This window comes from Giraffa tippelskirchi, chromosome 6 (genome assembly GCF_054371585.1).
Source record: "Giraffa tippelskirchi isolate mGirTip1 chromosome 6, T2T-mGirTip1v1.2.pri, whole genome shotgun sequence".
In the NCBI taxonomy this organism is placed as follows: Eukaryota; Metazoa; Chordata; class Mammalia; order Artiodactyla; family Giraffidae; genus Giraffa; species Giraffa tippelskirchi.
In genome coordinates, this window is record NC_137280.1 from 61,725,082 (window position 1) to 61,747,405 (window position 22,324).

Here is a 22,324-nt window from a genome sequence, read left to right on the forward strand (position 1 = left end):
CACGAGAATTGACCCCTGTTCGCCCTTCAGGAGCCCACGTGGTTTCTACTCTGCTAAACAGGAAAATTCAGTGAGAATTTATCAAATGGGGAGATTTGTACCATGCACCTTGACAGAGAAAGCTGTGTCCACCAATTTAAGGTCTGATGGGATTTTTCCTTCTAACCCAAAATTAATTCCAAAACTACAGAGACCAGAATCATGATGGGATCCTTTCACCCGATCGCCATTTCCTGTTTAAAATGAGCTATTTCAGAGACCAAGACTGGCTCCAACATTCACAGTTAGTGTAAAGCAAAATGCCACATCCCCAAGGCAAGAGCCCAGCCTGGCTTCACCTACCTGCAGACGCTTGACTTTCGGGACATGGTGGTGCTCGGAGAAGAGGGTGGGGTCTGGTAAGACCAACTGTAATCAGAACCTTTCAAGTCCAAAATCACCTAAGGGGACAGAGCAGGAGGGTCAGCAAAGTGCTGAGAAGGGAAACGTTATCCGTCAAATGTTAACAACTGTCATAAAGTCGAAATTCCACCATCATGGAAGAGTCAGGATCAAAGAAAAACATGTTGTGAAGAGTTTTCTCTTCAATGGGAGAATCATAGTACCAATCCATCAGTGTCATAATCCTTTTTCTGAGACAAGCCAAGATATAATTAATGGGAAAGGGAGAGGAAAGCCAAAACATACCCGTCAAAAAAGAAAAAGATTTTCAGTTACAATCCACAAGAGACAAGGTTTTTGTTTACAGCACAACATAGACAATAATGCTTTTAGAATGTGTTGATCTTACATCTTAGTCATTTGATACTCAATGGTTACTCATGACCCCACCTGACCAATAAAACCTGACAGAATCAAGAACAAACCAATTCTTTCATAATTACTTCTACATCTGTCTCCCTTACCTGACAAAGAGCTAGTTGAATGTAAGTTCTAGTTTCTATTCACATAGTAGGTGCTCAATAAATATCTGCTTACTGAGCGAATGCCTGCAGGCTGTAGTCTAATAAAAGCAATTTCGCAAGATGGAAAATATAAGCTCCCAAATTTGTCTGCTGAGCTAGCTCCCAAGGCAACGATAAGAATTTCGTATGAAAGGCAAAAGCATGTGACTTTTCAGCTGTTGCCCCACTGAACATAGTGTTAATGTCACATGAACCAAATGAATCAACAGAAAGTCACCTTTTTCATAAGCGAGATCCTCATTCATTCCTTACTTAGAATGGAAGAAATCCAGAGAGAATGATTTACAATGATGACCAAGAGACCCCATCGTCATGTTCCTAGGGTAGTTTATTTCTAGAGGGTCGGCGAACACATGATTAAGAGCATGGGCTGAGGAAATTGACAGCTTGGTTTAAATCCCAGTTCTACCAGTAACTGCCTGGTTAAGTGACTTTATCTCTCAGTGCTTCAAGGTCCTCTGTGAAATGGGGATAATGGTGGAGATTCACAGAGGAAGTCTATGTAAAGAGCTCAGAGCAGAGCCTGGCACACAGTAGGTGCTCATGATGACCTGTGAGGATGATGGCCACATATCACAATGTAAAACATGATACCATTTTAAATGAGATATTGCCCCAAGGAACCCTCAGGACCTTGAACCTTCATCTCTTTAGTTTGTTCTGAGCACCTACCCCACGATGCCTACCTGTTCACTTGAGGAGGGCAGTTTGTGAGGGTCCATAGTCAGGCTTTTCAGATCTTCTGATATGGTTTGCAGGTGAGTGATTTCCCCCAGCATTGAGATTTCTTCTTCCTGAAAGTAATTCACAACCTGTTACCGTGCATGATTCCCTTTATCATCTGGATCCAGCTGTGTTTATTAGGGACACTATCTACACTTTCAACTTCTCAGAAGAGGAACACAGGGACTGGTACATCTTTGCTGAAGCCATTTACCAGCCCATTCTTTGGGGAAATGGAGAACAAGAAATCAGTCATAACCATGGAGACTTGTGTGCTCCACAGCAAACACACGGGCCTTCCTAGAAGTGTCTGGGGTCTGGCACCCCTGCTGGGGGCAGAGGGGTCTGCCTGTGGGTGGGATCCTGCGGCACAGCCCCTTCCACAGGCCAAGGCTTGCCCGCCCCCTCCCCTGGAAGTCAATCAGCTTCAGCAGATGACACCATTTGGGGATATTCTGGTCCAGATTTGACAGACCTAAGTGGCAGCACATGTGTGTTCACTGGAGGTTAACTGTCCCATCTTTTTTTCCATCAACTTAATCAATGGCAAGTGAGGAAAACTATGGACTGTGAAAGAATGACATCACTAAAGCACAAGCTGGGGTTGTGGACCCAGGTAAGAACGATTCATGGGAAAGCACTATGCTCAGGGGAACAACTCAGATCTGGGCATTTTGCCAGGACTGAGGGAAGGCAGCTGGTGCATTTTTATCAGCCTCAAGAAAAGCTCCAGCAGAACTTTTCAAGGCATTCAAAAATAAGTCTTCAAAAATAAGTCTGCGTTGATTCACTGAGGCTTTTCCCCTATTAACCTCACAGTCACTCCTTGGCACTCATCTTGGCCACTGGGTCTCAAAATCAGCTGGAGGACTTGTTTAAAAAGCCCAGATGACTGGGTGGGGTTCCCAGCCCCAGAGCTGTGGATTCAGTAGGTCTGGGTTGGGTCTGAGAGTGCACATTTCTAACCAGTTTCCAGATGATGCTGCTGGTCTGGGGACCAACTTTGGGGACAACTCTGTGGGGCCATCATGGGGAGAAAAAGTAAGCGGAACCACCAGTTTCAGAACACAGAGAGCGCCATGCAGCCATCAGCAACTTGCAGACAACTACTGGTCCATAAATGTGACTCCACCATCATGATTCCTGACACAGGGGGGCTTCTCAATGCCTCCAGATAAACAAGGAGGGTCTCCTCAGAACTGGCAGTTTAAGCCTTCTGGAACTTTTCACTGACTCACAATCACGGGCCGCAGCATAGTAATGAAGGTGCAGAACCGGCCGCGTTCTTCGATCAAAGCCTTCCGGACAGCCTGCTTCTCTGTTTCTTCCAACAGGAGATACTTGTCATTGACGTCTTGGAGCGCGCTGTCCAGCTGGGGCTGGATGTCACCTCGCCCTGCAAATGAAACAAAGCCCGGAGCTTGGCTTGCTGAAACAGCAGCTCCTGGAAGCAGTGTCCTCCTCCCTCGGGTCCCTGCTGGAGTGGAAACCACAATTCCCTGGGACTTCTAAAAAATAATTTATTTATACCCAGAAAGGATCTAAACAAGATGTTTTTCTAGGATCAGCCATTTCCAATTTCCAGTGCCCAAAGGGGATGCTTGTCCTGGTTTATTTATGACAAGTAAAATGTCCTGGGGTAACATCTCCTGACTTGCATTCTGAAGAGGCTAAAGTATGAAGAACAAGGTGAAGGCCTGTGGATGTTTCCAAAAATGGGCACAAGCTGGCTTTGTTGGGTCATGCTCAATGAAAGAGCCTCTGTCTGGAAGAGAAGTGTCTGTCCTGGAATACAAAGGGGGCGAGCATCAGCTCTCCTGGCTCCAGAGAGCTCCCTGGGACTCCTTGGCAGCTGGTTTAACTCCCTAGTGGAGAGTCCTAAAGGCCCTTCCCTGTAGGACAAGCCCAGCAACAAAAAGACCCGCAGTCAGAGCTCTGCTGGTGGAGGACTGAAGGGGGCCTGGGCACTGAGGCTGGCCCATACCTGGGAATCACCTGGCCCCATCCACAGACCCCAGATATGAAGAGGCACCCATTCTAGACTTTTCAACAACTCAAGAACTTGGTTAGGCAACTGTCTTTATAAATAAAGTTTTATTTGCACACATTCATGCCCATTCATTTACAGGCTGTCTATACCCGCTCTCATCACAACTGCTGAGTAAAGTTGTTGTGACACACACCGTTTGGCCCCTGGACTGAGAATATTTACAGAAGAAGTCTGCATAAACATGGATAAATCTGGGCAAACAGACACTGTGTCAGAGGGCGTGGCTATTGTAAATCTGATCTGGGGACAAGAAGGTGACCATCAGGAGACCAGCTCGTGAGCTTCCACGCTGGGCTCCCATGCTCACCTACCACCTGACCCAGAAAAAGAATCTCTGAACTCCTTCAGGACAGAGGCTTGGACTCTCCCAGCCTAGCCTGCAGTGAAATGCTCTCTCTATATACAACAAGTACTGCTACTGCTAAGTCACTTCAGTCATGTCCGACTCTGTGTGACCCCATAGATGGCAGCCCACCAGGCTCCCCCATCCCTGGGATTCTCCAGGCAAAAACAGTGGAGTGGGTTGCCATTTCCTTCTCCAATCCATGAAAGTGAAAAGTGAAAGTGAAGTTGCTCAGTTGTGTCCGACTCTTAGGGACCCCATGGACTGCAGCCCACCAGGCTCCTCCGTCCATGGGGTTTTCCAGGCAAGAGTACTGGAGTGGGGTGCCACTGCCTTCTCCAACAAGTACTAGATAGGTGTTTAACAGGTGTATACAACAGATACTCAACAGATGTTTAATAGGTGTATACAACGGGTACTCAATAGGTGTTTTAATAGGTATACACAATGGGTACTCAGTAGGTGTTTAATAGGTGCATACAACAGGTACTCAATAGGTGTTTTAAACAGAATGTTAGCAGGGAGGGGGCACTAGGGGTTATCCAAACCAATCTGCTCCCAGTTCAGAGGAGGGGAGAAGGGGAGGACCGTCCAGGGCCATGCAGGGGCAGGCAGTCAGACAGAGCCCACACCGCCTGACCCTCTGACACTGGACTCCTCCTACTCCTCCTCCACCAGCTGCCTCAAGTCAAGGGACTGGATTTCACCTGCCACCTAGAAAGGGACCTGACCAGTCACCCATACCCTCCTCTTAAAGAATGACACAGAGAACACAAGATGCAATGTGTTATTTGGCTTGAAAAAGTACAGGGTCAGGGAAAACTGCCTTGAATGTAGGAATACATTCTGTATTTTCTCACAAGCAGATGAGAAAGCTTCCTCTGGAGCCAGAAAGGCAGTCAGGCGTCAAGAACATCCAACTAGCAAAAGTCACTGGATTTTTGGCAGGAGTTAAGTTCTAAGTTAGCACAAAAAGGGAAAACCGGGCACAAAGGTCATCCCTGAAAATGCCTTAGATGGCATTCCAGTACAGTCAGTAGTCCGTACATGGAGTCCTTGCCGGCCAGGTGAGCACACACGTGCGCTGGGTGCAGCAAAACACAGTGTTTCATTCCATGTGGAGGGATTTTATCCAACAATCATGTGACAATTTGCTCTGAGAACTTTTTGGTGTTATCAGCCACCATCCCTCCCTGGCCCCGATAATTCTACCTGTTCTTCCAGTTTCTCTGCCCAGGAGCCAGTTTCACATATTATCCAGCCACAGAGTCATAGGTTTCATGAGTTTTTGTGGACAAGAAACTTGTCAAAGCACCCTTCCATTCTCCAGGGGGACTTGTGGGGAGGCGAGTGTGCGGGCACCCCAGTCCCATGAAATTGAGAATTCTTTTTTTTGACTGGGCTGAACAGCAGGCAGAATCTTAGTCCCCTGACCAGGGATGCATGGAACACTAACCACTGTACTGCCAGGGAAGACCCAGTGGTTAGGACGCTGTGCTTTCACTGCCAAGGGCCCAGGTTCAATCCCTGGTCAGGAAACTAAGATCTCAAACGCAAGGCACAGCCAAAAACTTTTTTTAAATAAGTAAACAAAATGCTGGCTTGTGCAGCTGAATCCACGCACAACTGATTGTGTATATGACACAAGCCCTTTGGTAATGAAACTCCCTGTTTCTCTACCACCTGTCAAACAGCCTGGCCAAGCCTGCACAGTGAGGCCACGGGGTTGTGGCTGGTCCCAAGGCCTTCTTGTAAGCCTCTCAATCTCTCCAAGGATGCTCCAACCAAGGAACCATGGAGGACCACGTTCCAAGTCAGCATGTTCTTAACTCCAGAGGCAGAAAGTTTAATTATGGTAGCAATTTCTTTCAATACTAGCCTATAATTATAAGAAATTGGGGAAATGGGTATCTTTACTTCCTTTCACAAGTTGTAAGGCGCACATTTATCTGTGATTAATGACACTGATTTCTAAAAATACACTGACATAGGAAAGCAAAGTGACTAGAACTAAGTGTTACCTAATCTAGTAAATATAAATTTAAATCATTCTATGATTAGTCAAGTTATTTTAAATATGTATTATGTTATAATTAAAGGACTTTCAAATTATAGTATTCTAAAATAAGTATAATCTGTAAAGATTGCTATAATTATAGCCATAGTGAATACATTTCCATGTGGGATATATCATAACCTAGAAACACAATGTTTATTTCTTAAATTCAGTAACCACAACATATATTTATAAAAAAAAAAAAAAAAACATGGAAGAAATTATTCCATGTCCCAGTTGGATATACTGGTTATTACAGTCATCTTTTTAGGTCCACAAATTTGGAGCTGTGTTAGCACTGATTTAATATACAAAAGCCCATTCATTTCCCTCCCATCAGCAATATTAGGAGAGCCACTGCCCATGACTGCAGCAGTTCCCATGTGGGCTTGACTCTGTCTCCTATTCTATCTCTGCTACTGCCACCCTCACTGCGCCACTTTGATCTCTCACCTGGACGGCTCCATCAGTCCCCTAATAGGTCACTCTGACCACATTCGGACAAACTTGCCTGGAACAGCCCTGAATTACTTTCAAAATGCAAATCTTATCACTTTTCAGTAGGTCCCATTGCTTTCAAGAAAGTTCAGTGGGGACTCCCCTGGCAGTCCAGTGGTTAAGACTCCACACTCCTAATGCAGGGAGCACAGGTTCAATCCCTGAATGGGGAACTAAGATCTTGGATCCCACCGCACTGTGCAGCCAAAAAAAAAAGTCAATGTCCTTAACATGGCCTGTCCGGCAAGATACGGGTGGGTCAGCTTCTGAGGCCACCCCCAGTCCCCGCCCCTCCTCTCCCGTGTCCACTTCCCAGGCACTGCTCCAGCGTCTGGCTCCCCCCACCTAAACGTCCCCTCTCCCTCTGCCCCAGCTGTCGGGCCCCTGTTCATTCTTAGGTCACAGTTCTTCACAGAAGCCCTCCCTGAACCCTCTTCACCAGAGGGTTCTCGTGCTTAATTCTCTTACTTAACCTCGTAAATTCTCGTACTTAATTCTCAGAGATTCCTTCTACACAGCCTTCATGACACTCCTCCCAGTTCTCCTTTCATCTTTACGTCTCCAGTTCTTCCACGGACGGCAGTCTCCCCTGGTGATCAGGAAGCCCCACGAGGACAGAAACCTCAAACATTTTTGCTCAGCACTGTATCTTCTACCTCAGCACACCTGCCTGGAAGGCAGGTACTCAAATATTTGCAAATGAATGAGGCCTTGATAGGAGCTTCTCAGGTGGCTCAGTGGTAGAGAATCCCCCTGCCAATGCACGTGCCACAGGAGACTCTGGTTAGATCCCTGGCTTGGGAAGACACCCCTGGAGGAGGAAGTGGCAACCCACTCCAGTATTCTTGCATGGGAAATCCCATGGACAGAGGAGCCTGGTGGGGTATGGTGCATTGGGTGGGGGGGGTGTCACAAAGAGTTGGACATGACTGAGCGCGCATGCATGAGGCATGAGGCACTATATAATAGCACAATCTGAGTTTGCTTACTGGTTCAACCATCGTGCCCTTAAATGGCCTAACATTGGAAAATGAACAAATTCCAGGGCCGCCCATTAGCCAAAAGAAGAGAGGGCTTAAACAGGCTTTCCAGATGAAATTCCTGAGTAAAGCACTGCTTGTGGCCTTTTCTGTAAAAAGTCATCTCAGTCTCGAGAATTTTTTTCCCCTGCAAGTTTGCAGGTCTTGGCTGGATTCATGCTGGAGAATTCTGGTGAATATAGCCAGCAGCCCCTTTACTTTCCCAACAGGGGAAATCATATGATTATTCTCTTTACAAAAAAATGCTCCTGGGGCACAAGCACTATTAATAGGTACCATGTCATGGACCAAAGCAGAACCCTCAAAGGAGAAAAAAAATTTGATAAGTAGGTAGGGAGAATTCACAAAGCTTTCTGGAATGAAACCAAGATTCCATATTTTCCCAACATTTACATATTCCTTAATCTTTACATAAAAGTTCAAGGCAGGAATTAACACCCCCATTTGACAGAGGGGTAAACTGAGATTAGGGCATGCAAGAGTCCCTGAGCTAGGAATGGATGCAGACAGATGCCAACTCTCCGTCTTTCCCATTCAGAAGCCCGCATTCTCTGTAGCTTCATGCTCATAGCACACATAAGCCCTGCGATTAGAATCCCATAAAATGACTTCCATATGTCCCTGACACACTCATGCAAATACTCTGTTTCATCTGAAGAAGCCTGCTTTTTCATGTCTATACTTTAAAAATTAAGATCTATCTTACAGTCAGTAGGAATCATAGTTTACACGACATTTAAAAAAAATTTTTCATCATTGAGAAAATAATAATGCATCTTACCAATGATGGCATCTGCAGTCAATGCAATAAGGGATATAAATACTGAAATATGGGATATAATTTCAGAGACAGACATGCAAGGTGATGCTGGAGATTAGAATTTGGAATGAAAAATGCCCCTTTTCCATCAAAAGGTAGTTGTCCTTATTATTCCTACATACGTCATCTTTTACTCTTAATATCCTGCAGCAGTTTTTGATTAATTTTTCCAAAGCAAAACCAACTAGAGATCAAAAGGAGGAGAGATTTCATCAGACAAGACTGGAAAGCTTTTGGGCTTGAACACTTTCAAACAAACTCAATTTCTGCTATTCTTTCAACAGGCTGTGCCTCAGTTTCCACTCATCTGTTAAACATAAAAAACAGCACCGAGTTCACGTGGTTGTGAAACCAGATGGATTCATTCACATATGCACTCAGCACCAGACCCAGCACATGGTGAGCTTTAGGAAGTGTTAGGCGCCATTGGCAGTAACACAGCATCTTTAAAGCCCTCCTCCTTAACCCTGGGCATCTCAGCAGGAGACAGCCTGCCTCCATAACGATTAAATGCAATAAAAACTATGGAGCAGCGAGCTCCAATGAATACAATGACATGCCTGGCAAAGGCATGGAGACTGGACTCACCCTGGCCCCACCTTGCATCCTATGGAGCTCTTCACCTGGGGGTTCCTTTCTTTCCTTTATAGTAAACCAGCAGCCCTAAGTAACAGTGCTTTCCTGAATTCTGTGGGTCATTCTAACCAACTGTCAAACCTGAGGGGGTTCCTGGGAAACCCTAAATTTGAGGTTGGCTGGGCACGCAGGTGGCTAGCTTGTGGACCCCACTTGTGGCTGGTGGTTGAAGTGGAGAAAATCTTGTTATTAGCCCATGGGGTCTAAGCCCACCCTGGGTAGTTAGTATCTGAACTGATGTGACTTGGTGGACACCTGGTTGGTGTCAGAGAACTGATGTTAGAACATAGATGCCTTTGCCATCCTGGGGACGGCTTGAGGGCACAGGCCACTTGGGCCTTCACAGCCGCCAAGGGGATCTAGCCCAGAGGAGGCCCTCGATACCTACTTCCTGAACATGTGAAGACACGCTCGGCTCACCTGGCTCCTCTGTGGCAGTCATGGAGAATTTGTGAATGAGAGAGAGGCACCAGAAGTGAAACAATTAACCCTGTGACAACTGTGATGGGCTCACAACTCGAGAAAGGCAGGACTATACCCCCATTTGCCCATCTAGCCCTGCACCACACCACCTGCTCAGCGTTCTAGGGGTTAATCAACACCATGGCGTGTGGGGGATTGGTATTTCAAGCACGTAGTCCTTTTTATCTTCTGGCAAAACTAACACCAAGAAAAGCTCTGGGCTCCTGTTGTGTGCTCCCCCTGTCCCCTTAAAAGCATCTTTCTAGCTTCAAAATGCAGGCACAGGGAAGCCAGGTGATCCACACCTTGACAAACTCGCCTCATGCACAGGGATATTTCTTTGTATCTTTTTTGACTCCTGCAATCAGCCATTTGCAGCCAGAGTCACAAGCAAGGGACCTAATGAGCTGTATCAGGCCAAGGCTTTCCCAGAGACCAGCTCTGCAAAGGAAAGGAGCTCACAGCTCTGGGCCTCGGGTGGATCTGCTTAGTCCGTTTATAACCTAGCATTCCCAGGTATGATATATGAATCCCCTGGCCTCCAAAGACTCCACGCTTTTACCACATATGCAACAGTCCCCTGCAGGAGCTTCGCAGGTTAGATTCCCACATCTCTACCGACCACAGTCAGGGATAGCTCACCGAACCACACGGGGTCTAAAGACTAAAGCCTGACCACCGCTGCTGCTAAGACGGAAGGAGTCAGGCTGCCCCTTTGGTATGCTTTTCCCTATCAACCTGTTAGCCCAGGCCGGCACGGCTGGCTGCACCCACTGACCTCTCCCTTCTCCCTGTTCACTCTGCTGATGGCTTTACCTGGCATTTCCTGGGCCAGAACGTATGCCAGGCCGCAGCTCTCCAATGTTGACTCATTAAAAAGTCCTCCCCTGTCCACTTCACACAGGTTGTCCCATTGAGTAAAACTGCACCCATTCAAATATTTCGCAGGCTCCTATCACACCTTTGCCAAGAGAGGAAGGAAGCAGTGACTCAACAGTTTTCCCTGCTGTGTTATGTGCAGTTCCATCTAAATGTCCAGAGAGATGGCAAGGCTACAAGTGGTCATCCAAGCCCTGGAGGGTCTCAGTGATCACCTGTCTGCATTTACAGCCACCCCCCTGCCCTCAGAGGGAACTTTTCCAGCTTTGGTTCCAATAGAGAACAATCGTTGGTTTTGGCTCAAGGCACATGTTTCCCAATCGCACCGATGTGGCAATCTACCCCTTCCAGGGATGCTCACTGGAGGGAAGCGGGAAGTGGGGAAAACAGCCTGGAACCACGGGCCAGCTCTTTGTAACCCCTCATCTCAGCATTCAGAAAGGATTTTTATTCTGGGTGTCACTTTGCAGAGAGCTGACACACATTAGAGGGAGATGGTTTTCCCAGGGGAGGCTTCTGGTGCTGCTGCTTCTCTCCAGGGCCAGGTCTCGCAATCCAAATGCCCAGCAATTCGGGGCAGGCCACCTCCAGCTCCAGGCTCACTCCAGTGGCCCAGGAGGTCCTCGGGGGGACAGTTTCTGACCACGCCTGGAGGCACACCCATGGCAGATGGGGTTAACCACTAGAAGGGTCTCTTTGTGTGGGCCACACTGCTTTCTGAGTGGTCTGCTTCTTCTCCATCTCCCCTAACTTGACAAAGGGAACAGAGCCTCTGCACTATGCCCAGCAAGGAAGCCAGGTGACCCGCTAACAGATAACCCAGACTTCAGATTTGTAGGTGGGAGCTCCCTCTGGGCAAGAGGGCTCCCAGGGCTACTCCTCTCCAAAAACTGAAGCAGGGGGGTGGTGGTTGGAGGAGGCTGAGACACACTCAGTTTTAACCACTGAGGTAGGGAGAACCATCCACTCAATGACTGCAGTTTCTGGAGCATCAGGGGTTTCTGCCAGTTTCATAAGCACAGAAGAAAGCAGCCAGGAAATGCAAACATTCACCATGATGAGGCCAGGGGCCATGGAAACCCCTGAGCCAGTGAAAAGGGTTCAACATCACTCCAGCTTTCTGCTTTCTCCTTGTGGAGGAAAAGAAGGGTGATGGGGGGAAAGTCAGTCTAGAACGAGGTCTGATCAGAAATGGGGCTGAGTAATAGAACCATCTGGAGGCAGGTAGCTGAGGGTGGGCAGTGGAGGTCACTGTGGTTCTCAGTTCACCCCTAAGGCTGACTCAGGGTCACACATTCCACGCCCCCCCACCCCACCCTGCAGCATGGTCACCCTTCCTTTTGGTTCTGGTGCCCCTGTGTAAATGATGATGGCTCACACCCTTCCCTGAACCTTCAGCAGCCCCTGCCCCATTCTCCACCAGCTGATCCCTTTTCATCTTCCTCATCACCTGCCCACACCAAGCATAAGCAGGTTCCTTGCGCCTTGCCCCAGTGCCGCACACTCTGCTGATACTCATCATGGCGCTGAGCACACCAGACTGAACTGCAGTTGACCATTGAATAATACAGGTTTGAACACAGGTCCACTCGCACATGGATTTTTTTCAATAAATATAGAATCGGCATAAATCCATGGGCTCTGCATTCGCAGACTGAACCAACCATGGCTTGTGTACTATGTTTACAATCCTTGGTGGAGTCCATGGGTGTGGAATCGCAGATATAGAGGGCTGACTATAGGACCTGAGCATCTTATAGTATGCGGCAGACCCTGGAACCAATCCTCTTGAATCCCGAGGGACAACTATAACTGGCTTGCCTCCACTAGAGTCTTGTTCCTGGAGGGAGCAATGTACCCCTGTCTCAGTACACTTCATTGAGTTATAAATGTCTTGCCTGTGGGGGCCCTCAGTTATTCCTCATGCAGGATTCAAGGTAAATACTTCTGAAGAATTCAGGTAAATACTTCTGACTCGACTGAAAAGAAAGTTCCATGTATTTTTTTTTCTTTTGTTAAACCAATACCTTTGCACTATTATGAAACATCGTTAAAACACACATGTCCAGGTTCAAAAATGATCTAAAACTTGTAAAATGAAATTTAAGAGGGCTTCAAGTCAAACAACTTTCTTACATCTTTACGCCCAAGTTCACTGCTATGATCCTATTTCACTGTGGCTTAGCTCTGGGAGCTGGCCCCTGTAAGAGAGAACTAGAGGGGGCTGCAGGGACTCTTCCTAGGATGAGCAGAATCCAAGTCACAGAGTCAAAAGGCTGTGTGGTTCCTTCACTCATCCCTAATCCCACTGCCCATCATTTAAAACAAATAGCATGCCTCATTTATTCCATAGACGGACTCATGCTAGGCTTCCAAGCAAAGATTTTAATAAAACTCTGTGTCCTCAAGAGGCCATGTATTATACGATTCCCTTTATAAGAAAGGTCCAAAATAGGCAAATCCATACAGACAGAAAGCACATGAAAGGTTGTCAGAGGCTGAGGGGGAGGGAGAATGAGGCATGACTGTTTTAAATGACAGGGGATATCTTTCTAGGGTGATACAAACATCCTAAAATTAGACAGTAGTGATGGCTGCGTAGCATTGGGAATGCACTCAAGCCAGCGAAATGTACACTTTAGAGGGGTTAAAATGGTGCATTGTATGTTACTGGAATTTTATCACAATAAGCAGAAGAGTGACTGCGTCTTACCTTCCTCCCAAAGGTACACTAAGCTGTGTCATAACCACAGCACTGAAGACTAGAAAGGATTATCACTTTTAAAAAGTGGGGGACATTATCCCAATGTCACCATGATGGGAAGGAGGCAGAGTTGTGTCCCCCGAGACAGCAGGTCATTCTGGCCCCACCTGTCAGAGGGGACCTGTGTGTGGTTTGGGTTCCTTGTAGAGGACAGAATCCAGTGCAAAAATCTCTTTGGAGCTGTTCAGTGCAAAGGCTCAGAGAACACTCAGGCACACTCAGGCAAGATAAACCACATGGACAGCCCACAGACAGAACTTTCCAAGACAGAGGGACAGCCACGAGACGCTGAAAGCGACCTGAAGTTTTAGTAGCATTGTAACCCACAGAATGAGGGTCAACATTTAGTCAAGAAGAATCATTGTGATTATTGAATTTGAAGATCTCATACCTTCGAAATGAAACATTACACAAACTTTGCTGAAATAAGAAATACTTTTGATTTTTTTTTTTTAAATAAATGATTGGTTTTGAAAAAACCAAATGGTCCTGGGAGGACTAAGTTAAATATAGTTGGCAAGATTAATAAAACCAAATCTGATTTGGGAATTATTTTGAGAAGTTATTAAGTATAGTTCTCCATGTTTTGTTTGGGATGTAAATACACACATATACACTTAGATATGTATGTATGAATATATTTTTTTCCTGCGGAAATGAGGGTTTAAGTCACTCTGTATTTCTTTTTTCCATGAGTCTAATACTGAATTATGAGGATGTAAAAAGACTCTTAGAATGTTAAGCTAACCCGTTAAAGGGTCAAATTTCAAAAAAAAGAAAATGATTGGTTGAAATACACGCACACACACTTTTCTTAAAGTTATGGAAGATTAAGTAGGCACCATTGATTGTTCTGAACTGGGAGGAAAACCGGAGCAACTAGCATAGGTCTGGACAACCACGGAAAGCCCACAGCAAGGACCACACCGTGACCAGCCACCAGAGATTTAGGATGACAGACTTACCGAGAGCGTCCACTGGCGGGGGGCACACGGTGAGAAAGTGCAGGATACACAATTGACACAAAAAGGAAAATAATAAAGTCAAACTGGTATTCGGGCAGCAGTCTTACCTGTGTTAAAACAGTCCATGGTTTGCCACGGAATTTTATATTAGGGCGATTAAACCCACAGCCACCGAAAGCTGCAACCCAGGTTCCCTCCCCTGCCTTGCTAAGAGTCTTTACTTCCCATCTAAACAGACATCTTCCTAGTTTGTAATCATCAGTCCTAGAGAATGCAACAAGGTTTTTTTTTCTTAAAAAGAGAGATGAAGAATATATTCCCGTGAGAAGTCAATTAAGATGCTTTCACAAGAAAAGCTTTCAGGTGTAATTTATTGTAACTTGGAAAGTCACTAAGGATGCAAAGTTCAAGCTGGGGTGAAAATGAAAAAAAAGAAATTTAAAGAACTTAAAACTTTCATATAACAGTGAATAATATGCTGATATGGGACTCTGGGAGTCTGTTTATTAGGTTTATAAAATCAGCTCTGCAGTCTGGTGAAAGATGACACATTCAACTATTTCAATGGTCAGGCTCAAGGGTTAACATATTAAAATGCTCCAGCAGTTTCCTCCCTCATTGTCTCTGATAAAAGTAGTTATAGATGGAAATGGAAGGCTTTACCATAATTATTTAAGTGAAATTAATAACAATATGAGAATTAATTAAATGAGAAATAAGGCTACTGACTGCATGGTGAGGTGGCAGAAGTGGGCAAATAGCACAAAACGTTTCTCATTTCTGATCTGCTCTTACTTCTCCCAGTTGGGTTACAGCCAACTCTAGGACTTCAAAGATCATGAGCTGATGTCAAGCAGCAGGGCCTGATGAGGGTTCAAGAGACGCCACTCAGAGCCTGGGCTTCTGGGTCAGTCCCACGTCGCTTTTCCACCCTCCTGCTACCTCTGTCTGTCCTGTCACCCTGACCTGTCAGCAAGACTGACCCTGCCCCACGCATGGACCCCCGGCTCTAGCCTAGAACATCTTGGAGGGCAGGGACCCTCTCTCCCTCCAGCCCCCAACTCCCCACCTAGATTTATGCCCCATGGGTATTTAAGAAGCCTGCCTTCCACAAAAAATAGGTATATTCACCCATGGCTGGAGCACATATCAAGTTGTTTTAAAATGATTTTAAGATATAGTCTAATCAAACCCAAAAAAACATTAAACAACTTTTGACAGTGATATTTAAATACCTTTAGGCTATAAACTACTATTATCTACAGGATAGTAAAAAAGTGTCAAATACAGAATGTGGCAAAAGGTGATATAGCTGCAGAGTGAAATTTAAGGTAAAATTAGTCGCAAGCGAAAATCACATCCCATATGTGTCTATGTCAAAGGGAATGCCAAATCCACGGTTAAATGCATAAAGGCATTTAAATGTTGAAAAGAAGAGTCAGAAGAATTTTTAGATCAAAGATCACAGTTTTGAAAAAAGGAATGACAAGAAGCTGCTCAATAACTGCCTGAAAACACATTTAAAAGGAAGTGATTATTGGGCTGTATAAACCAAATTTAGTTCTATCAGGACAAAAAAAAAAAAAACATATTCAAACCATCCTAACACATGGTGCAAATCTCAGAAGGATCTACCAACACTTTATAAGCCAAGAGTCTAGGAAGCTACCACTTGAAGGAGATGAAAGTGATAGAAAGGCATCTTAGCAAAAAGGGAAACTTCAGCTAACCAGACCCCCCAAAAATAACTGGGAGCCTCAAACAACCAGATTTCCTCCAGCCCTTAACTTGCAGTGCTTCTAGTCCATTCTCGGGCCACATATCTTCTAAAAGAGCACTTCATAATAAGAATTCACTCAGAAGGATAACTCTGGTACCTCCTAGGAAGCTCCAGTCACTCCAGAAATACACCAATGTGAGTTTTTAAAAGGCACTTACATAATTTGGAAGAAAAAAAATTTTTATAAAGGAAATAAATAAAAATCATTTTCTAGTTGCTCCCTGGATCAACTAGAAAATCATCCGGAACACTCTAAGCTACTGATCTGACTTGGCTTGTAGACCTAAGAACACCATCATGGCTATCTTGTCTGGAAAGAATACGGTGCCCAAGACCATCAGCTATATGACTGGGGTTGACAAGATGGATCCTTCAGAAACTCCTGATCCACTGTCTCAGCCTTCAGGCCCAAGCGCCTCACAACTAAAAGCCAATCATTCCCGAGTCCCTGGACCAGCAGCATCTTCTCATGTAATACAGTCTGGCACCCTATGTTTCCTGACTTTTTCCATCCGGCGCCTTGATGGGAAGCTCGTTATCCTCTCCAGACAACCTAAGCGGTGCTGGGCAAGTCTAATTGCCAGAAACTTCCTTTTATGTTGCATTGCAATCCACCTATCAGGCATTCCCTGCAGGTCCAAATTCCGCTAATTGGACTATGCCAGTGACTTTGAGTGACAGACAAAGACTGTTTCAGTCTCCAGGCAGAATTCAGATAAAAGCATTATCACTGCAGCCAAGAACTTACGGCCTCTGAAAAGAAAATTCTGGAAGAGAGAAAGTAAAACAGCTACTTCTTCCTTACCTCAACCTCTCAACCTTTCCACCAAACTCCCAAATCTTTTCTAAATCCATAGATCTTCCCTGGACCCTCTCTGCAAACCCATTCATCTCTCTTATCTCAAAGCTGGCATGGTGTCAATCAGGTAGAGTTCAGCTCCAAATTTTTACCAACCTGTTCTTCCATGGAACCTCAGATACAATGAATAGGGTGGCAGTTTCATTTACATTTACCTCTAGACTCACTAAAATGTTCCTGGCCACAAAGCCTATTCCACTTGTGGAATACTAGCGCCCAGGTGCCTAAGTTAGAATGTAAATTGCAGAAGCACCAAGAACAGGAAAACACATCCAAAAGGAACAACTGGGGCCAATACCAATGGAACAACTGATCATGAATGAAAACACTGCTGCCTTTATATTGACATGGTCCCCTGGTTATTACAAGAACCGGGGGGCGGTGGGGAGAGACAACATGTAGCTTGGAAAGTCTGTCCTGTCCCCACCCCTCTTCTACCCAAGTGTCCCATCTCTCCAGATGTTTCTTTTAATTCCAAGTGAGAACCACTTGCTTAGGAAAGGGGAACTCTGGTTTTGGAGATGTCTACCTAAAAAAGTTGTCTCAAACAAACGCTAAAGACTACCTACCCACAGAGCATCCTGATGGGGTGAGGGAACCATTTTACTAGTTGTGATACAGCAAATTCAAAATTGAGAAGAAGAGTCTAGAAGGAATGTTACATTCTCAAGTTCAAGAAAAGAGTCCCTATATCATGTTAGGTCTTAATAAAATGCTTGCAAAGTGGATGTAGCTAATTTTTTTTCTCTTCAAACTCCCAGCTCAAGCCGGAAGAGCAAAGCTGGGTCGCGGATCTGATAATTAACTGGTCTGTAAATGATGATCCGCTGGGGGGAGGGGTCTTACATCAGCAGTCTCACTTTCCTTACCTGGCTCCCACCCTCAAGAACACCCATGAAAAAAATCTCCCTATGCAGGCAGGATTCCCAGCTCCCACTGCAGGCTTTTCTAACATTTCCACAAGACTTAATAAAGGGTTTTGGAGATTATAGGCTATGAAGGATGGAGGAGAAAATGACATAATTTCTGCAATAATTACTATAGAACATTTGCATAGAGGCTTTTATGCACTATCCCAAGGTTTCCAAGAAATTTATACGTCTCATCACAACGCACAATTGACATGGAAACTGTCAAATTTTGGAGATCAGGCTAGGGGAGGGAACAAGTCAAGTACCACCCTGTATCTCAAATTAATAGATATTCTGCACTTGGGGACTTTGGTTCTGATAGGTTCTATTAGCTCCTATCTGTTCACAGGACCATTATATGTAAGGAAGTCTGATTGAAGACTTTCTACTTCAAAGAAAAATGAAGCACGTGTTCATTTTCCCAAAGCAACATATTAATGGCAGAATTTGTAGAGTTACCTTTTTTGGCTTTCTTCTGCAGTTTCAGTGTATCTGAGGACTTCTTTTTTATCTCTTGGCGAGCTTTTTTATATTCTAAGAGAAAGAAGAATATTGAACAATCTTACCACTTAGCTCAACAGAAAACATTTTAGCAACAGCCATTACTTTTATCGCTGAAAGCATAAACTCTGACGTGCAATAATAGCTTTATTGGAATACAAAATGGTAAAAAATCTTCTGATGCCATTTTACAGCAAAGGGGTTATGAACATGAAAACCGACAAAATGCACTGGGGTCTTTTCCTCCAGTATTCACTCATACCAGCTCTGGGAAAAGATGGCATCTGGGAAGACTTCAATAAAGATTTTAAAATTCACAAGTTCTCAGCATAAGTATCAGGAAATACTTTCAGTATTATCTACTTTCCCAAGGCCCAAATCTACAGGGCTTCACTCCAAGAAGAACCCACATGGATAGATGCTGGCCAGAGGCTACAATTCAGAAAAGAGCATCTCAGACTACAGGAGAAACTAGACCACATGGGAGAGAAGTGGGGAAGGCCTGGCTGCCTTACGTTCATGTTAATACTGAGGCTGGACGCTGTGGACCCAGAGGAGGGGCAGCCCACATGACCCACATCCCCACCAGCCACTTTTCTCTTCCCCCACCAGCTCATGCCCACCCCAAACTTTCCCATTTCTGTTGCTGGCATCTCCGTCACCCAGGCACGAACATCTGAAATGACAGTTGGCTCTGATACTTCTCTCCTTTGCTACCCTCATAATTAATCACCAATTTGACCAGTTCCCACAAAGCCATCCCCATCCTTTCCCTCCCACCCTGAGCCTATCAGAGCTCTTTTTCATATGCTCTTGGCATCACTGTTAGTCAACCTTTTCCAGTTTCATCTCTCAGACCCGTCCACACACTCTCCCTCCACCACATTCACTGCAGGTTGTACGATGCTGGAAGTGAGGTCTCCTGACCCTTCCACACGATCAGCACCCGTACCCTTAGGTTCCAGGAAGACTGACAGGAGTGATGTCTGTCTGGACCACTCAGTCCCCAGAGCCGGCACATGAGGTTCTGAGACCCACCGGTTGAAGGTATATACAAAGAGAATGGCCAGTTCTGGGCAGGAGGCCGAAGGCTAACTTACATCATTAAAAGTTTGGTTTTCAAAACGTGCTGAAACGCCTGAAGTGTGAGTCTCTAGCATTTAAGCCTGAGGTTACAATCACTTTGAATTCAGCTGATCACAACTGACACCATGGGACAATGACGGCATTCACTGAGTGACGCTGCATGCCCCAAACCCAGCACCGAGTCCTGCAGTGGGATCACGTCCCATCTCTTATCCTCCAACACTGAGACGCCCACAGGAGCAGCAGGGGAGGAGCGGGTCCTCCGGGTGACATCAGTGACCCCAGCAGAGGCACAGGCAGCAGCCGGCGACCTGCCGTCTCAGACTGACATGCATCAGCCACCTCGCCCCGTACCTTTCGCGTGGTCTTTATCCAGCTGGTTGGCCACTTTCTTCCATTCTTCCATCTGCTCTTGAAGTGGGTTTATCAGACAATCGATTAAAGCACTTGCACAAAAAGAGAAAGAGAAGGAGAAATTACACAGATATAATCTGTTGTCAAGGTTTACGCTCGGTTGTCAAAACACACCCGAATCACCATTACCTGAAGCAGGACAAGGCAGCACCCTAACCCCAAGTTCATCTCCAAACTCCCCAATTTCACAATGATTGTGTCCTCAGGATGCTTTTCAACGACCGTTAAGAAGCTGTACATGTGACTGGTTGGTGTGACCTCTTCTCATCGCCTTTTTTAAAAATTCCAACACTTGTATTCACTATCAAGGTTGCAGACCAAAGGGGTCATGCCCCTTGCTGCACAAGGGAACCGGCTGGAGAGCTTTAAAAAAGAAGACACCTGGGCCTCCGCTAATACTTGATAGAAACTTGGAGTGGGGGGTGGGGCCCCAGAATTACTTTAAAAAAAAAAAGACCCACGTGATTCTGATGTGCCTTCAGGATGAGTGGTGACTGCAGACTGTGGACAGCCTAGAGAGGATCAGAGGGATGAAGGGTCTCCAGGTATACCCCTTCTTATTTTGTGCAGATTCCCAAACAGATTGCGGTTAGACAAGTGGAAAGACAGCACCCCATGGAGAGAAATCATGAGTCAGGGGACACAGGGTTTTCTGTCCAGTGGAAGGAAAACCAACCCAAGCCTACATTACAGAGATGTTGTCGAAAAATTAGAAAATGCCCATAAATTGTTTGAATGATGCTGGTGAGAACTACGACAAAGGCAGTCCTCAGACTGCTTTTTGATCCTGGGCCTGCTGAAAATCTCCAAGTTCTTGGTACGACCTCCCCACTTTCTTACCAGGGTCTCCTGGCAGCTCCCACCCTCGCACGTCCTCCTCCAGCCTCACTCCCTCCAGGTGTCCATGCAGATTTTCCTTCTGAACAGAGATGCTCCCTGACCAGCCTGTATCCAGCAACCACCACCCACCCCACCCCATGTGTTTCTGCTCCTATCATTCATTACTGTCTGACAGTCTGGCAGGTCTCTACAGTGTCTGTAGCGTAAGTCCTGTGAGTGCAGAATGTGGTCCTAGTCAGGGCTATGCCCTGTACAGCTAAGTGTGCCCGGCACATAGTAGGTGCTCAGTACACGGCGGCTGATGGAATCGGCGTCTCTTCATCACTACGATGGGATGAGGGTCACAAGACTGGCCCAAGGGTAAACAAGATGATGGGTGTGGGAGGAGGTGCGGGGGGGTGCCATCACGGGGTCCACTGCCCAGGGGCGAGGAGGGCAGGAGGAAGTTGGATCTCATCACCAGCTCCAGCGGGTGCTTTCTGCTGTGCGGACACTGTGTACATCTGCACACGAGTGCCCTTCAGGGATTCCTACACCCATCTGCCAGGGGCTGAGACCCCAGCCCCATATTGCAGGACACCTGTGGCCAGCCCGGGATTTAAACCCAGGCCTGGCTGACTTCAAGACTAGGCGTGTTTGCTGCTACATCTGGCAACCTGAGATGGCCCTGCAAGAGGGTCAGAGGGCTTCCACCTTGGCAGCCTCTCACGCAACTTGCAATTCACAAAGCGACTGAGCACAACTGATGATTATGCTGATCTGTTTGGAAGGACGTCCCAGTCTCACTGGAACACTGGTGTCTCCAAATCCCTGTGCCAGCCACTGTCATTTCTACCCATTGTGAACGCGTGTGAAACAGACAAGAGGCTGGCACTGTGGAAGGTTCTGCAAGCCGCCACTGCCCTCCTAGGTGGGTCTGGAGGATGCACTCAGGGCCCAGGTAAGAGGATGGTGGTGCACAGCCCACTGTCCAGTATGGCTGCTTCTCCTCCTAGGAGGTTCCTGTAGGGGTGGGGCCCAGAGGTCTCAGTGGGATGCCCGGCTCCCCACACTGATGGAGGGTGAGGAGAGACACATGGAGAAGATCCTGAAGCAGGGGGTATGAGCTGCACAAGGCAGGGACCCAGGCCATCCGGTTCTCCACTGTATTCCCAGGGCCCAGACCAGCGCCTGGCTCATAGCAGTGTTAGCTGCTCAGTCGTGTCTGACTCTGTGACCCCATGGACTGTAGCCCGCCAGGCTCCTCTCTCCATGGGATTCTCCAGGCAAGAGAAGGAAGTGGCACATGGCAGACGCCTAGTGAAATACTTGCTTGGGGACTTTCCTGGTGGTCCAGTGGTTAAGAATCTGTCTGCCAATATAGGGAACACAGGTTCAATTCCTGGTCTGGGAAGATCCCACATGCTACAGGGCAACTAAGCCTGTGCCCCACAACTACTAAAGCCTGTGTGCCTAGAGCATGTGCTCTGCAACAAGAAAAGCCACCACAATGAGAAACCTGCGCTCCACAACTGAAAAGTAGCCCCCGCTGCTGCAAAGACCCAGCAAAGCCAAAAATAAACAAATTAAAAAAAAAAAAAAAAACTTGTTCAGTGAGCGAGCAGTGTGACAGGCTGTAATGAGAGACCGGCTGTGGGGATTTCATGCCACCGGGAAACCCGCGCTGCTCAACGCGAGTGATGCTCCTCGTCAGCGCTTTATAACCTGAAATCATCAGGGCCGTCTGAGATCT

At 46.3% G+C, this 22,324-nt stretch overlaps 1 protein-coding gene across 16 annotated transcripts in view; it reads right to left on the bottom strand.

The window, feature by feature from the left end:
- The window catches only part of MTSS1 (MTSS I-BAR domain containing 1), a 161,582-nt gene that overhangs the window by 14,295 nt on the left and 124,963 nt on the right, over window positions 1-22,324 (bottom strand). For 12 of the 16 annotated variants that reach the window (XM_081498973.1, XM_081498970.1, XM_081498962.1 and 9 more), the window contains exons 5-9: window positions 19,693-19,784; window positions 18,211-18,285; window positions 2,927-3,084; window positions 1,652-1,759; window positions 343-440 (exon numbers count right to left, since the gene is read on the bottom strand). In XM_081498973.1, the coding sequence (XP_081355099.1) occupies window positions 343-440; window positions 1,652-1,759; window positions 2,927-3,084; window positions 18,211-18,285; window positions 19,693-19,784 (531 nt within the window). Of the gene's footprint in view, window positions 1-342; window positions 441-1,651; window positions 1,760-2,926; window positions 3,085-14,201; window positions 14,214-18,210; window positions 18,286-19,692; window positions 19,785-22,324 lie in introns of all 16 variants that reach the window. The other 4 variants (XM_081498964.1, XM_081498971.1, XM_081498960.1 and 1 more) reach the window with 1 other exon arrangement.